The sequence below is a fragment of the Culex quinquefasciatus genome, chromosome 1 (genome assembly GCF_015732765.1).
Source record: "Culex quinquefasciatus strain JHB chromosome 1, VPISU_Cqui_1.0_pri_paternal, whole genome shotgun sequence".
NCBI lineage: Eukaryota > Metazoa > Arthropoda > Insecta > Diptera > Culicidae > Culex > Culex quinquefasciatus.
In genome coordinates, this window is record NC_051861.1 from 102320267 (window position 1) to 102338247 (window position 17981).

Sequence of the window (17981 nt, forward strand, 5' to 3'; positions counted from 1 at the left end):
TAAAAATGAACTTTGTATAAAAACGTCGTAGACCTACCTGAATGTATACATATCGACTCAGAATCGAAAACTGAACAAATGTCTGTGTGTATGTGTGTGTATGTATGTATGTGACCAACAAACTAGCTCATATTTCTCGGCACTGGCTGAACCGATTTGACCCAAACCTGTTGCATTCGAATTGGTTTAGGGTCCCATAGATCGAGTTTTATACGGATTGAAGTTTCGAAAAGTAGTTAAAAAGTCATGCATAAAAATGTGTTTTCACATATATCCGGATCTTACTTAAATGTATGTTAACTATGTCCGGGTTCTTCATCCGACCCATCGTTGGTTAGGTTATCAAAAGACCTTTCCAACGAGCCCAAAGCATTGAAGATCTGGCAACCCTGTCTCGAGGTATGGCTACTTAAGTGATATTGATGTACTTTTTGGATGCCGGATCCCACTTAAATGTATGTAAACAATGTCCGGATCCACTATCCGACCCATCGTTGGTTAGGTTATCAAAAAACCTTTTCAACGAGTTCAAAACATTGAAGATCTGGCAACCCTGCCTCGAGATATGGTCACTTAAGTGACATTTATGTAGTGTTTTGAAGTTGGATCTCATTTAAATGTATGTAAACTATGTCCGGATCCACCATCCCACCCATCGTTGGTTAGGTTATCAAAAGATCTTTCCAACGAGTCCAGAACATTGATGATCTGGCAACCCTGTCTCGAGGTATGGCCACTTAAGTGATATTTATGTACTTTTTTATTCCGGATCTAAAAAATAGATGAAATTTTTGTGCAATTCCATCATATCAACCATTGTTGGTAATAGGTGGATTAAGTTAGTTTTTTTTTAATAATGATACAACTTTCTGAATTTTTCAAAATATTATATTTTTTTAATTGTTTTAATGTGTCCATTTTTGTATAGCTTAGAAATTTGGTGATCTTTTCCCTTCTGGAATCGATTGCTTAGTAAAGGGAAGGTAGTGTATCGTCACAAACTGGACCTTATCACGACACCTTAGGGAGGCGACCTATGGAATGTTATTATTAACCCAAACATGTTAACATTAAGTTGAGAATGAAACTGCCACTGAATCCACTTTGTAAATGCCGGTCCCGATACTCTTCAAGGGTGTTCCCCTCAGGAACTGGAAAAGATTTACTTTAGAAATTTTTAAATTTTCGACACTCTTAAAATTCTACTATTTTTAAATGTCTGAGCACTTCTCTTAGTTTTGCAAATCGACCATTTATTTTAATTATATGGATGAATTTTCGGATCGGTTTGGTGTCTTCAGCAAAGTTGTATGATTAGGACTATTCAGGAAATACAGGTGCATGAAAAAAATAAAAACATGTTTGCAAATTAATTTAAACTTTTATATTTGTTGTAATGTTTAAGTGAACAAATAAAGCCAACTTTTGAGCTACAGGGTATGACGAACGTTTTGTTTTTCGCCAAGTCATGATTTTTCATTAAAGCGGTATTTGAAAACTATCGAAAATCTACCGGAATAAAATCATTCCATTTTTATGTTGTACCCAAAAGGACCTTTAAATTATTTTTTTTCAAATGCACCATTTGCGGCCGTTTTTAGTTTAACATTATAAGAATGATATATTTTTTTCCATTTCTGACAATAATAAATAGGAATGGCTAGGAAAATTATCTATAAACGTCGGATCAACAATTTTTCAAAAAAGATCTCAAGAATCTCTGCACTCTGCAGACAGATTTCCGAATAATTGCATAGCACATTTTTAAGGACAGCCTAAAATTTGTATGGAGAATCTAATAATGCAAAGTTGTAAATATGGAGCTGAGGGATCGGTTGACAAAGTTTCATCAGAATATAAATAAAAAATATTGTAATGTATCATTTATGAGGAATTCTAGAAAACGGCTCAAATGTTTAAATTCTTCAAATTCTGAAAATTAAAATCCTTTAAATTCTTCAATCTCTTTAAATTCTGTACGTTGCCTAAATTCTTCAAATAACCAGAAACATTACAAAAACTGTCAAACTACCGAGGTCCAACCGTACCAGCAAATGCACTTCTGTCCACCAACCACACCATAAAGCACCGAAACCTGGCCCGTTTGAGTCAAGCAGCAACACTGCATGCGATCGCAATCTCCCACAACGAAACTCCACTGCGAACAACTGTGCACGACTTTACGACGACGACGACGACATCGACAACTGTCCGTTGGTTGATTTGCATGGCGGCTGGGTAAAAACTCCTCGGAGATTGCTGGACTTAGATTGCGCTCGCGAACGGAATTCGATTTGGGCTCAAAGTTTGAACTTTGGGACCTACGCCCTCGATTTGAAAAGTGATTGAAAAAAAGTTGGATAAATATTTGACGAAGATCGTCGACCTTTAGCTGAGACTTCACCTCTCAATTCAACTCCATATCATCGGTCCGTTATCTCCCAAGAATATCCGATTTGCGTAATGAATCATCGACCATTCCGCTTATGGTCCATCACGAATTAAAAAGCTCGGCGGTACCCATCAAACGGATCACCCTTTGCTACCTTCATTGGCCGGTTCACAACCTGAAGCGACAATAATTAGCGACAAATCCGCGCGTCGACCATATTTGTCCCAAAATCCCCGTCCAGAACCAGCAGCTGCGGACACGTTGTTTACCATATTGCCGGACAACATCGGGAGGGTACCGCTAAATTTGGTCCTCCCAAAAGGTCGTCAATTAAGGTAGCGCCCCACGAATGGCAAAGAATGACCCCCCTCCGTCCTCATTAGGGGCGTATTAAATACAAATAATCACTGCCAAATGGTCCCTTGATGTTGCCTTCTCTAGTCGTGATCAAATTTCATTCATCCAACAGCTGTATGGTTGGTACAAATATGGACTGGAGCTTCTTCACTTTGAACTTGTGGCTTGGACCCAAGTAGGGAACCTCTAACAGGAGGGCACAATGTTGCATTTGGACGAAAGGTAATTAATCTCAATATCATAATGTAAACAAAACGGTGCTACCTCAAACCGTATTGATCTTGGTGCTTTTGACAGCTCGCTATTGTATGCAAACTTGTACGCAACATTGCACTCCTTCGATTTCAGGCCTCGTTAGCGTCATCGTGGAGGGGAACATTCCATTCCAATAAATTGTATTAATCTTTGCCGCCGAATCACGAATGTCGAAGGGAAATGTACACACACACAAACAACCTGGTGCGCGACCTGGTTCCGAGTTAACCGAACCGGCGGGGTTAATGAAATTCTGTCATGAATAGTTTATTGGGTCGTTGACTTCTCCGTTCACACTTTTCTCACACCTAACCAGTACACAAAACACAATCTTTTACTAATTCTACATAGCGGTGAACTCCGTCGGGTCGCCAGGGTTTGTTTACGTCAAGTGACAATTCTAAAATGTCGAACCACCGCGGTCTCACCGTACCGAATTCTCAGCAGCTATTCAACCACAGTTCATCCCGCGTACACGTCTGATGGCGGAAGGAGAAGCTAGTGCTCTCCGCGCAGTGCATCACCACCGGAACCCACACCGTCGGGTCAATCTTCAGCGGCCGGCACTGACAAAACCTGGTCCGATCCTCGTGACAGACCAGCGTGCTAACTTCCGCGTACGTCACACACGGCACCTCCTCGCACACCGCCAGCTCGAGTTCGCCACCTTCCGGGCCCAGCTCGTCGCACTCCCGGTCGTCGTACATGGGCGGATGGACGCACGTCTGCCGCCGGAAGCTGTACAGCGTTCCGGGCGCGCACGGCATCACCTGCGGTACCCAGGTTCCACCGGGACTGGGCCGACACTGGCAGAAGTGCGCCGGATCGGCGTGGCACCACAGCGTGTTGACATCGTCGTACGTCCGGCAGGCCACGTTGATGCAGTCCTGGGCGGTCTGGGCGGAGGTGGTACCGGTGACGACCGCGATTAAAACTACGATGAAACCTGAAAACGGAAATCGGGTTAAATTCTGATCAAAAATGAGCCTTTTTAAGTTAGCGTGTTCGCTGTTTGCAGATGTAAACAAAGAACTGTCATTTTTTGAAAAAATTAAGGGTGGCTTCAACTTACCCAAGAGATTCATGATGTAAACAGCTCTGGTTGACGTTCCCCAAGGTTATCACTTGGTCGCGGAGAAACCGCACTCATTTTACTTGGTGCCAACGAAATGCGTTCGCTAATCTGGGCCTTATCTGCATCTTTGCGGTATAATTTACCAAGAGGAAATGAGCAGTTTGTGATATCTTTATTTAGACGGCAATGCAATCTTAATTTGGCTAATTATTCCAACTTGAATGGAGTCGGAAATGGTTCACATTCGACGCGAAATGCGCTCACTATGATGGGAATCACACCGCAAACATTCGCGAATGTATGACAGCTGAAAACTTTATACTGAAAAAGCGTTTATTTGCGAATTCTTAAACTACTAAATGACAAACTAATAAAATCCTCAGCAACTGCTCAACCACAGCTCGTCTCGCGAGCAAGTCTGGTGGAAAAACGAAAAGCTTGTATCCGCCGCACACGGCATGGCCACCGGAACCCACACCGTCGGCTCGATCCGCAGCGGCTTGCACTGGCAGAACTGCTTGGGGTCCGCGTGACAGACCAGCGTGTTGATCTCCCAGTACGTCACACAGGGCACCTCCTCGCACAGTACCGAGTCCGCGGGATCATCAATTCCACCGCCCCCGTCCGAACATTCCAGCGCGTCGTGCATGTACGGATGGACGCACGTCTGCCGGCGGAAGCTGTACAGCGTTCCCGGAGCGCAGGGCATCACCTGCGGGACCCAAGTTCCGCTCGGGCTTGGCCGGCACTGGCAGAAGTGGCCAGGATCTGCGTGGCACCACAGCGTGTTGACGTCCTCGTACGTTCGGCAGGACGCCCGAATGCAGTCGTCTACGGTTTGTGCAAAAACTCCGCAGGATGCCAGAACGACCAACGAAATGCCCAGAAGCTTCATTTTGCGCTGAATAATACTTGCCAGGTTGACAGTAATCCGTTCCCAATGACGATCTGCTACGTTCTCAACGGTTAACGAGTTTGGAAAGGTCATTTTATACGCGAACAATTTGCAACTCCAAATCACCAATCAGAAACTTATCGAATTTCTAAAAAAAAGTTTTCTACTTTTAGTTAAGCTTATCAATTTCCCTGGAAACGCACCACAAATTTGGGCGGAGCTACCAGCTTCTGCGTATTTTTTTGGGTTTTATGACTACTTTGGAAGTTTCCTTCACTAATCTAGTCATAAATCGAAAGTGTTATTCAACATTGTTGGCAGCGTTGAGAAAATCACCATCAAAACAAATTGTGATGTTCGGAAAGGAACTCCTAGCAAAATTCATTTAAGAGTGGAGAATTTCCCTTATCCCCTTAAAAAAGTGGATTTTGGAATTTCGAGTTTACTGTTTTATTTCGGTAACTTTTTCTCTCGGTGTACCACTCATCGGCGGTTATAAACTCAATTCAAGAGGCTCCCGTAGTATGGCTAAATTTAAAACAAGCAAATTCATTCAGCTTTACGACATTTGATAAGGAACGCACGCGGAAAAGCTAAACAAATCAAACCATATTGCGTAGAACGTCAAATTGAATCACGCTGTGCACGGTGATTTAATTTCATCTGTTATCTAATCTTTTATTCCTCAAGAACTTGCCAAAGCCGGATCTATACTGTTCAATTTAACTGGATTGGATTGAACTGTTGGCAAGGTCGTCTAGCTAAATTTATTTTTTTTTAAATTGAACCTTTTTCTTTTCTTATCTAAACGACCATTTATTGACATTAATTGTTAGCAGAGAAGGTAAGACGTGAATGAATTTACTTAAAACTCTCAAATTAGATAAAATTTGTTGGCTAGTGAAAGAAGAAGAATAGACGAGAGAATTATAGACGTTCGTTATTGCAAAACCTGGATTTTTACTGCACTGGAAGAATGATCGATAAGTTGCAAGTATTTTCAAAATTAATCACTAGTCTAGCTGAATTTTCGACCGAAAGATGCATGATAACAGCTATTGGGTTATAAAGGTATGATTTGTCCTTCGAAGAATTTCCCTATCTGATTTTTGTTTGCAAGTATGAATTTCACAAGTCTTATCACAATTGGTGATGATGCAACAATCTCGACTTCGGGTTTTTGAGGGTTACAAGATGATACTCAGACGAAAAGCTCGTCAAATTTCCCATAAGTTTGTCTTTGACCACTTTTCAAAATAACTGTTTTTTATGATTTAAGTTAATTTACTTTCGAGAATACCCACTGAACTACACTGAAAAAAATTGTTGTCAGTTACGATCAATGTAATTAAGCTTAAATCTATGAGCTTTCTATGTAAATTTGTCTGGTAAATCGATTTCCGCATTTGGTTTTTGAAAATTTTTGACGTTTAGAGCACTTTTCCAAATAAACAGTTTTAGTAAATGTTTTTTTTTTATTTTTTTTAAAGAGAGACATACCATCCTGCATTTTTCGTGAGTCTTTTTGAAACATCTTAGGCTGTTTTCACAAAAAAATTGAAAGAAAAAAATCGTGAGCTCACCTTCAAATTTGACTTTGAAACATAAAAAAAATCTCCTAAAAGTGGCGCGTTTTTTTCAGTGTATTTTTTTAGAAAGCCCGTCAAATTTCCTACAAGTTTGTCTTTGACCACTTTTTGATACGATGCAACGGCTTCGAGATACAGCAATATTTAAATTACGAAATACAAAAATATGTAAAGCACTTACGCCCTTCTCAAATGTCATTATCGAGTGAAACTGGCTCCATATACACACAAATAATACTCCCAAATAATAAGCATAGGATAACATGCTCATAAAGTTTCATTGAAAGCGGAAAGTGTCGGGTACAACCGATGCCCTATTTGACATGGAATTGCTCATGTTAATGCTACTAGCATCCGTAGTCGAATAAAATGAAAAATATGTAAAAAAAAACTTACTCTCTAAATTTCCTTCCTTCCTTTAATTTAACAAAGTAACTCATTGATCTGAAACAAAAGGTCGAAATAAATAAGGGTGGAAAGACAGCTTTTAAAAAGTTTTCTTAGAAAAAAATCTGAAGTGCTACAATTGAAGAAAAATGTGACATAACAGATTGCACAAGTTTGCTATTCAAATTTGAATTCTTTGAAGGAGATGCCAAAAATCTCTTGGAATGGTTTAAACATGTCCAGTTTTCATAAACAAAAACATTCTGTCACAATATTTTTTAGAAAAAAGTGGGATTGTTCATTCTTAAAAATATGAACCGCTCTTTGAATGCATTTTGTTATGGGATAATTGGTAAATTCACAAACTATCTTGTTTTTTTTTTTATATTAACTTTTTAACAATTATCTTATAAGCACAACTATTTTGTTGATTCATATAATAGCTGTTTTTTTGTTTTTCCTTTCAATAAATCACGTGCTCATTTATTTTTCTAAAATAAAAATAAAAATCAGGAAAACTTATCAAAATTTTTAGGGCAAAAGCAGCACAATTATTAAAAATTGCAATCTTTCTCTGATTTGTAAAAAGACCAAAACACGCTAATTTGCTTGCAAATGCATAAATAACCGTTTAACAATGTATTCTCGATAGTTATAATTGATTTTGACAGTCTTTTTTAGTATTTAACCCATTAAGCTCCTAATAAATTTTAAATTAAAATTACAAAAAAATGAAAAAAATAAAAATGTTGCATTCTTTGAAAAACAAATGTTTTCTGTTAAAGTAGAGTTTTTTTTCGTTCTCAAGCTTCAAACATTCTTTAAAATGTTCAAAGAGTTTTTTTTGCACTCAATGATATTTTTATATTCATTCTAATTATTTTTTGTTTAGTAATGTGCATAAAAACGTCCATTTGGTCCTAGCTGCTTCAACAAAATATCTCGATCGTTTTTGACACATTAGTCAAAGACTAAAAATTGCTACAAAAACGTTACTCAATCCACCCTTAGGTGGTTGGCGCCTTCCTCACATTTAAAGGGTGCTACCCAAAATGCAAAAAGTGCGTAAATAACGCTTAAGTGCATATAACTTTTGATAAGGTTGTCAGATCTGCAATGTTTTGGACACATTAGAAAGGTCTTTTAAATACCCAACATACGATAGGTCGCATGAGAGATCCGGACAACGTTTCCATCAAAATATCTGATATCCGGCCTCCAAAAAGTGCATAACTTACTCTGAAGTGCTTATAACTTTTGATAGGGTTGTCAGATCTTCAATGTTTTGGACGCGTTGGAAATGTCTTTTGAATACCTATCCAACGATAGATCGCATGAGAGATCCGGACTGCATTTTCATCAAAATATCTGAGATCCGGCCTCGAAAAAGTGCGTAAATAACACTTAAGTGCTTATAACTTTTGATAGGGTTGTCAGACCTTCAATGTTTTGGACGCATTGGAAAGCTCTTTTGCATACCTTTCCAACGATAGTTGCATGAGAGATCCGGACAACGTTTTCATCAACATAACTGAGATCCGGCCTCCAAAAAGCGTATAAATAACACTTAAGTGCTTATAACTTTTGATAGATTTGTCAGATCTTCAATGTCTTTGACGCATTGGAAAGGTCTTTTAAATACCTTTCTGAAAATGTATAGCATGACGGGTTTTCTTACAAAATCCACCCTTTCTACAATCTTCCGGACTTTTGTTAAAATCGTTTATGCTAAAAACTTTTGAAGTACTTAACTAAACTGCATATTTTTTAATAGCGACTTATGGGACCCCAAGACGGATCGAATGACGCCAAAACGGACAAAATCGGTTCAGCCAATGTCGAGATAATCGAGTGACAATTTTTTGATCAACATCCCACCACACACACAGACATTTGCTCAGAATTTGATTCTGAGTCGATAGGTATACATGAAGGTGGGTCTAGGAGGTCTAATTGAGAAGTTCATTTTTTGAGTGATTTTATAGCCTTTCCTCAATAACGTGAGGAAGGCAAAAACCACAAAACTACGTTTTTTCATCACAACTTTAGAGCATAAAAACAAATATCCCGATCGATCTTTTGTCTTTCGAGCTTTTGCCAATTCGACCTTTTGTCTTTTGCCATTTTTGGACTCTTTTACGGTCCAATATACCACAATTGCATTTTTTTTTGTTTTTTTTTTTATTAAAAAATCGAAATATTGTTTTATGATATCTTTAAAAAGAAACTTCAGTTTTGTTAATACATTTTTGAAAATATTACAATTGAGGTTCAAAAAAATAACTAGGGGAAATTCTCGTATCTTTGGCAGGTTAAGCACTCGCTCCTAACTCCATCCAATTTGCTGATTTTCACTATTTAAACAACTAATTTTGCAAAACTTTTGATAGAAACTTGCTTGCTCACTTCTTATTGAGCTATTTATCACTCGATTTCTGTTGAAATCGCTTTTAATGAGCTTTAATTGAATGTCAAAGTTCTGACCTGCCAACATTAGAGGCACGCTGGAATTAGATGCTGTTCCCCTAAGCAATGTATGTATTTTAGTATTCATAATATATAAAAACACATACTTTTGAGATTAGGAAAACCCTTAAAAAATGTGCAAAATATTGTTTAATCCACATTATCATTTGAACTGAGAATAAAACAATTAATTACAAGATTGAAAGAGATATGTAAAATAGTTGAAATTTTACGTTGTTTTTTAACGTAATAATTTGACATTGATTATTTAATTTACCTTGATTTTTGAAAATTTGAAGGTTTACTGTTACCAAAAGATGCATGGAAAAAATGCAAGGAACACCAAATTTTTTACACAATATGTTAGATGAGTTGGATAGATGGATGATATTGTCAAAAAAATGAGTTAATGTAAAGGTAATGAAGTAATGATTTTAAAATTATTTATTTATTTTTTATTTTTTGCTAAAAGATCCCCCCCTTCGTAATCCCTCGCGATCGCAATCAGGCGGTCCGCAATCCGTTCCGCGCGACCCAAAAGGTCGTGTACAAGCAAGTCGTGCCCACACCACCCTGGCGCTGCTCCAGAAACTCTAGTCTACACTCTCAAAAGGTTACCTGCTGCTACGGCAGCAGCAGCAGCAGAAAACACTGATTAACAAGTAGTATGTGCGACTACCGCGACCTCCTTCGAATGGCCAAACCCCGGGATGGTGTCCGAAATCTCCGATCCAATTACACGGTATTATTGGACCGTGTAATGCACCCCGATCTAGGCGCAATTGCTACCTGCGCCGCGAGGGTGTCGGAGGTCTTCGGTAGGGCACCTCTAGTTTGGCGGAATTTGCACCAAATGGGACGAACTGAACCGCTGTCAAATTAGCGGGCTTCCACCGTAGTCTAGTCGGTAGTCCATCTAACAGATTCTCTTTTTTTTCGCGGGTGAAACCTGCGCGCACCGTTCAATGTAGGTCGAGCGGTCTCTTATTAGGCTCAATTGCAGCGCGTTACCACTAATCCCAGGGCCAAGATATCGAGGGAAGGACGTCGTCGGATGACGATTGGTGAGGCTCTCCGCAGATGACGCTCGAAGGTTTCGAGTACTGCTTTTTAGAAGTGCGTGGGTGGGTGGAATCGAGGGGGTGCTGAGCCGGTTGATTGATTTGATGACTTGGAGTTGGATCTGGGTAGAGCAATGTTGTGGAAATTAAAAGTGGATCAATTTGAGGTTTTTACCGCAATTTGTTTGTGTTAAGGTTTTCCAAATCAATAATTTGTCATTTTTACGAATGAACTCTGTTGGTTTGACAGTCAAAACAGAGCAAGAACTGTCACATTTGCCTAACAACAACAACAACAACCACAAACAATTGTCAATTTTTGCTCTTCAGGTGTACGTGTACTACAAATCTCACTACACAATGCTTTATTATTGAAAACATCTCGGTAGATCACTCACCATGACATAACCTCAAAACCTTCAGTAAATCAGACAAACGCTATCAAGCCCCATAATTGCGCTACACTCCTTGCACTCAAATTTGGGCAGGTCAGCCCCACTTTAGGGTGCAGCTCGCGCAATCTTAACGAGAGAGAGGATCAACCTTACCCCTGCTCAAAGTGTACAAACCAAGTCACTAATGACTGTTTTGCGTTAACACAACTTGCACTCAAGTGGTAATTTCGGTCCAACTCCGTGCCAATTTGGGACGACACTCCCTCCGTCAATTACCCGGCCAACACTTCCGATCTGAAGGGTTGGGGAAAGAATTCCGCGCGCGCGCGGAGAAATGAGATTTTTCCCAACCATGTCAGAGTTCCAGAAGACATCTCCGGAGGCCATTAGGGTGTCGTCGTGACTTGGCACAAAAGAAAGATGTCTTTTCAGAGGCGTGCACACAATACGGTACATCTTGGCAGATCTTGGAGCCACTTGCGCGGAGCCGCTGTCTAATGTGAATGTCATCTTCACGAGCGCGCTCGTCAACTGCCGCGTGGTGGTGTTTGCATAATGGCGGAGGACTACCTCAAGATTCGCGCAGGGAGCACCACAAAACTCAATATTGACCATCGATAAAGAATTCCACAACATGAGAACTGCTGCCTACTTCAAGTCCTCATCAGCCGTGGTCATGCACGGAAATGTAAGCCATTGTTGGTTTTTCGGAGGAGGAGGAGGTTCAGATCTTTGTTCTCGTGAAGGCCTCGGCGATTAGGAGTCCCGACAACAGATCTCCTTCGGAAACCAATAAGTGCCGCGACCTCCACCACCAAGTACCAGTGACTGACATCAGCCCCGTAGAACAGCGCGCGCTCGAGTAGTTTTCGCATACATTTTCATAAATTTGTTATTGTTCGGTTTAATGAACTGTGTGCAGCGCAGCAGCGCTGGGAAGAAGTCGTCGAGATGCGCATTCTTTCTTCGATTCTAATGATTCTTCCCTACTACCGCTCGTGGTTACGACTTCAACTAGTCAAAGATCACCGGTAGTTCTGCCTCCGACCTTCTTCCTCTTCTCGAACCAATCGGCGAACAAAACGCGCAAATAAAATGCACCTTTTGCTTGTTCACTGTCGGGGAGAAATTGCGGTTAGGGTGGTCTTGAGAATTTAACACTTTTCGTTTAGTAAACACCGCAAAGCGATCCGATGTCACCCTGCAAAGTTGTAACTCAACGTTTAGAGCGCATTTTGACGCCCCACGCACCACCCTAACCGCACTCGAAATGAAGTTCGCGAAAGGTACTGCAACCGATCTCCTGTTTAACATATGCTATATGGTGATTGGCTTCGATGGGCAGAGGCCTGCTGGCTTCCGAAGGGCCCTCACCGTTTGCTGACATTGCACCGTCGACTCGTTGTCGGAGAAATGGACATCATCCTCTCGGAGGGGTCGAGGGGAAGCCCTGGATTACGCGCGCGGTCGGTACCGTGCGCTGACACGCATCCTGGGGGTCGAGCGCGTTGTGGTCACGCGGAGAACGGTAAACTCGCTAGTCGTAGAGTTGCAAGAACTTGAGGTGCTTGACCGTCGCAAAGAACAGACACATGCTGATTTATGGCTGGTTCTTTGACGGGGTGAGAGAGTGGCATTGCAAATATACATCGGACGGTACAAATCGGTTTTGAAGGGAGGTCATTGAACGGGGAGTCGATACCGGGGAGTCTAGTGGTGATGGATAACGGTGAAGAGAACAGTGAGTTTGAACCTTTGAAATTACTTGGAGTGGATTTAAACATTTGTGACATCGAAGGGTCTTGTCTTTTGATATTTGGTCAGTTGGTATCTGGTCAATTGGTATCTAGTTTAATGGTATCTGTTCGATTGGTATCTGGTCTATTGGTATCTGGTCTATTGGTATCAGGTCTATTGGTATCTGGTCAATTGGTATCTGGTCTTTTGGTATCAGGTCAATTGGTATCTAGTCTGTTGATATCTGGTCAATTGGTATCTGGTCAATTGGTATCTGATCAATTGGTATCTGGTCAATTGGTATCTGGTCAATTGGTATCTGGTCAATTGGTATCTGGTCTTTTGGTATCAGGTCAATTGGTATCTGATCAATTGGTATCTGGTCAATTGGTATCTGGTCAATTGGTATCTGATCAATTGGTATCTGGTCAATTGGTATCTAGTCTGTTGATATCTGGTCAATTGGTATCTGGTCAATTGGTATCTGATCAATTGGTATCTGGTCAATTGGTATCTGGTCAATTGGTATCTGGTCAATTGGTATCTGGTCTTTTGGTATCAGGTCAATTGGTATCTGATCAATTGGTATCTGGTCAATTGGTATCTGGTCAATTGGTATCTGGTCAATCGGTATCAGGTCTATTGGTATTTGGTCAATTGGTATCTCGTCAATCGGTATCAGGTCTATTGGTATCTGATCGATTGGTATCTGGTCAATTGGTATCTGGTCAATTGGTATCTGGTCAATCGGTATCAGGTCTATTGGTATTTGGTCAATTGATATCTGTTCTTTTGGTATCAGGTCTATTGGTATCTGGTCAATTGATATCTGGTTAATTGGTATCTGGTCGATTGGTATCTGGTCTGTTGGTATCTGGTCAATTGGTATCTGGTCAATTGATATCTGGTCAATTGGTATCTGGTCAATTGGTATCTGGTCAATTGGTATCTGGGCTATTGGTATCTGATCAATTGGTATCTGGTCAATTGATATCTCGTCAATTGGGCCAAAATACCATAAGACAAGAGACCAACAATGCAACCACCTCGGCAAATATCATTCCCCAATCGCAAATCCATAAATCACAAGTTTGTTGTGCCCAAAACAAGGCCGTTCACATGTGACCATTTTTCAGATAATTGCTTTTCGATGTTTTGATGCAAAGCACATACACATTCTTCAACACACCCAATTAGCGACAAAAACAGTCAAAATTCCACCGATACTTTGTTGCGCCAAACCAGCCAACAAATATCAGTGCGAAACTAATCCAACCCGATCGCAAACCCATAAATCACGATACAACAACCAGAGTGGGAACCCCTTAAAAAGGCCGACCAAACTCTCAGCAGCTGAGTCAAAGTCCCCCTCGGGGGCAGTAGCATCCGTAACCTGATTTGCATATTTTGATCATTAATAATAATCGATTAAAGTCGAATCGACGATTCCTGAGCTTTTGAAAAAGCACGTGTGACTCAATCGCGCGACCTTGCGAACCAATTAATTGATGTCGAAAATGTTTTGTCGCCTGATTAATTTGAGGCAATGGCGCCTACCTTTTTTTTTGAGGTTAGGATTTATCTCTGCGGTGACCTTTGTGGGAGTTTTTGGTTTTGGAACACTATTTCTTGCAAGGAAGCGAAATGTTGCATACAAGTTTTCTATCGATTGATGAGAACTGTCAAAATAACTGACTCTGACTCTTTAGGGAGCGTTCTTTTATTACGTAACCCGAAAACCAACAAGTTTTGACTGGACCGAATTCGACTCACAACCCTGTTATCTTCACTGGCCAGGCCTACTGGGTTAAAATTAATCGCAAAGATGATTCGTTGAACTGGAATGAACTGGAGTCGGAGTAGGATTCCTACTCCTTTTGAATTGTTAGTAACCGATCGTCATTACCGCGCAGGTCACGCCAATTAGTACAGTTTAAGCTCGCTATTCTACCAATCTAATTTCATCCCTTTTCTTCCAATTTCCAGGTGAGCGTCCAAAGAAGCTGCCCTTAACAAGCGTCCAATCCTACTTCAGCCCAACCAGGTAACCCCCGAAAAATGACCCAATTTCGCCCCGTCCCTCGCAATCACGCAAATCGCGCGTGGACCCCCTTTTTGTCCGCGGGTAAATTGGATTTTTTGGAGCGCACACCCCCCGGGAAGTCTAATTGGGATCGTTATCTCCCTCGCCCCTTCGTCCAGAAAGACCCGCCGGGAGGTGGCCGAACCGTTAGACCATAGTTATGTCATCTTGTTGTGGGTCAACCCGGCGAATCTGAGACGATTACGGGGCAGAATCTTGACCACAACAAGAGGGGAATGCGCGCGAACGAAATAGCATCCAGTCACCTCACTTAATGGCACGTGGTTTTGACGGACGGAGCGCGGCCGACGTAATGACACAATTTTGTTGCAAATGAAGGTTTAGAGGGGGGGGCGGGATCGAATTGGCACACATGGGGGACGTTGAGGTGAGTTTGAAAAGGGGAATAGACTGAATGAGCTTTTGTTGGCCGTGGCGGCGATGTTTCTGGAATGACTGATTGATGAATTAATCACGGGAAGGTCGTTAAATTGAGTCATCATCTAGAACTTGGAGGTAGCTCTTCTCAATTGAGTTGTTTTTTTTGTAGATTTTCTACTTACACATTATTTTCTTATTCTCATTTATAATCATTCAAATTATCACAGCTAATCTAATCTTTAAGGAGGTATTAGACTATAACAAACAAACAAACCAACTCGACCTTTTTGACAGTTTGGTGATTTGTTTACAAAAACGTCAGCCTGCACAAATTCCAAGTAGTTGAAAAATATAGCTGAAACTGGTCATGATTTTGTCAGTTTGTCAACGTTAAGGTGCAACCACAGCCATCACAATTAACCGTTGATGATCACTTCCTCCGAGGGCAGCGAATTACCCTCAATCAAAAGCTCCCAACCATATGTGGACTCCCCCGGACTCGATCCAAATGATGATGACCTAACCCGGGCGAGACTCACATTATCCCACCTCCAACGCGACCTTGCGTTCCGCGGGCCAGCCCAATTTGGTGCCCAAACAGTCAAAACGATAAATATTCATAATTGCTCCCGAAGAAATTTGTCATAATTTATCGCACGACCCGCGGGCGGAAATCGATCTCTCGGAGTGGACCTCGATCCGTATGGGCCCGTCTACAAGCGTAATTAAATCAAAGCACAACATTTATTGTCTCTTGTCCGGGCATAATATCGCGAGTAAGGGTCCAGCAGCTGTCCGCACAAAAATGGTAAGTTTCCCGATTTAGAAGTTTGAAGGTAGCGCCCAACAGAGGGCGCTGACAACCTGACAATCGTTTACTGAATAGGCCCGTATATGACGCGGCAAAGACTCATTAAAATATTACACATTTTGAGGTTAGGTCTGATGGCGGTGCTGGCTTATAAACTTTGCTAATAAAATTGTAAAGCGATTAAGCCGCGATCCGGGTTTCGAATTAACATCTTGGCGCGCGGTTGATTTGTGGTGAGAAGCGCCTTTTAGTGGTGGCTCTATTACTACCGCGTGTATGTTTGTGGAGTGTGTGTGTGTGTTGTTAAATTGAACGAATCGGCAGTTGATTGGTGCACAGGGGTGAAGCTTGACCATCACTGATTTTGACAAATTCTTCACTCTAAACTTTAGTCAACATTCGACTCAACACAAAAATCTCTGCTCTGCTGCTCTACACTCTGTGCTTATCTACACTCTAACATCTACACTTAAGTCTACACTCAAAATCAGAAGTACCCTTAAAAAAGGGTTCTACCCTTTAAAGGCTAGTCTGCAGATCGGAAGGAAAGGGGTCAAGAAACAGCTTTACGAACGGCAGGACAAAAGAGAGGGAACGTTTTCTTGGGGCTTTTCTTCACCCTCTCTGGCTTGCTTTCGCTACCGCAGCTGCCCATTTGAATTTTTTCTTGACCGGTTTCTTCCGAAGTGCATACCTTACATATCTGTCAACACACGGTAAACAACCCTCTTTTGAGGGTTACATCCACCCTTTTTTCAAGTTTACCGGTGGTAACCCTTTGCAAAAGGGTAACGACGGCTAATCTAAAAAAAGGGTGGAAGTAACCCTTAAAAAGGGTTTGTTTACCTTGTGTTGACAGATAAAGGGTAGATAGAACCCTGTTTGAGGGGTACTTCTGATTTTGAGTGTACACGATTCCATTTTAAACTTGACTTTCTTACTTTTCTTTACTTTACGTTCAGCTCTAATCTAGGCTCTTCACACTAGTCTCCTTTCTTGCTCGAAACTCTACTCGGGAATCTACGCCATGCTCTACATTCTACTCTACACTCAATTGTTCGGCTCTACACTCACTTTACACTGAGCTCTACAGTTGTACACTGTACTCTACATACTGCTCTACAACTCTACACACTTTTTCTGACAGCTACATCCCTGTCTCCTCGCACCGCACAACGCAACCCATCATCGGACAAGATTATGACGGCAATTAGAGCTACATCGGTGACACAGTCAAACAGGGAGAAGCGGTGGGGGAGCAGAATATTGCGTTTCATGTGTCAACATTCAAGAGGGGCCGTTATTGGGGGGGCAATAAAATCACTTCCAACTCTCCGCTTCGCGAGACGGGTTCGTCAACGGTGCACAAGATCGATTTAAATTTTTAATATAATTTATTCTGCGCGACCCTTTTTCACCGCTGGAGGACGAAAGCTACCTCAGGGTGCCATAATGGCGCCTGGTCGCCATGACAGCTTAAAAGCAAATTGTTTTCGGCTTATTTTGTAAAGATTTTTTTTGTGATGCCGCTGGCAGAAAATAAACAACAGGGTCGTTACAGCTGTCACCGATCACTCGAACTTTGAGCTCGGGATGAAAATTTATAAGATCGGAATCGTCCAACGGTGATGACATCGGTTTAAAGATGGGAGGAAAAAGCATGGCGCCATCTTGAGAAATCATTTGTGGAGGTTGTGAGAAAGGTTTATTGATGGCTTTTGGAGAGTAATATAAGTCATCTGCAAGTTACAAAGTTCTAGAAAAAAAAACTCTTTGTTTTTCTGGAGGTGTAACGTAACAGTCGAAAGCCAAACCTAACCTAAAAAACAACTGGTTATTACAAAAACAAGATATTTTCTGATTTTTGGGATGATGAGTGCCATTTTAATATACTCAGCAAAAAAATGTGTAGATTTAGAAGGTGTAATTTTGGAAGGTTGAATATTACCTCTTTTATGAAGTAATTTTTCCTCAATTTAGACTGAAAAATGTTCCTTTACACCAGAAAAGTGGTAAAATTACACATTTTCAGAGCTAAAAATTACACTTTTTTTTCTGACATAAAAGATATACTCCTTTTCAGATGTACAATCGACT

At 41.1% G+C, this 17981-nt stretch overlaps 2 protein-coding genes across 2 annotated transcripts in view; one reads left to right on the plus strand and one right to left on the minus strand.

The window, feature by feature from the left end:
• LOC6040719 (cadherin-86C) overlaps positions 1–17981 on the plus strand; it is a 313005-nt gene that overhangs the window by 179403 nt on the left and 115621 nt on the right. The gene's annotated exons all lie outside the window — the stretch shown is intronic.
• LOC6040715 lies at positions 3247–4175 on the minus strand. Its single transcript, XM_001850013.2, has 2 exons — positions 4077–4175; positions 3247–3950 (listed from the first exon to the last, which is right to left on the minus strand). The coding sequence occupies exons 1-2, from the start codon at positions 4087–4089 to the stop codon at positions 3445–3447; spliced, it is 519 nt and encodes a 172-aa protein (XP_001850065.2). The 5' UTR covers positions 4090–4175; the 3' UTR covers positions 3247–3444.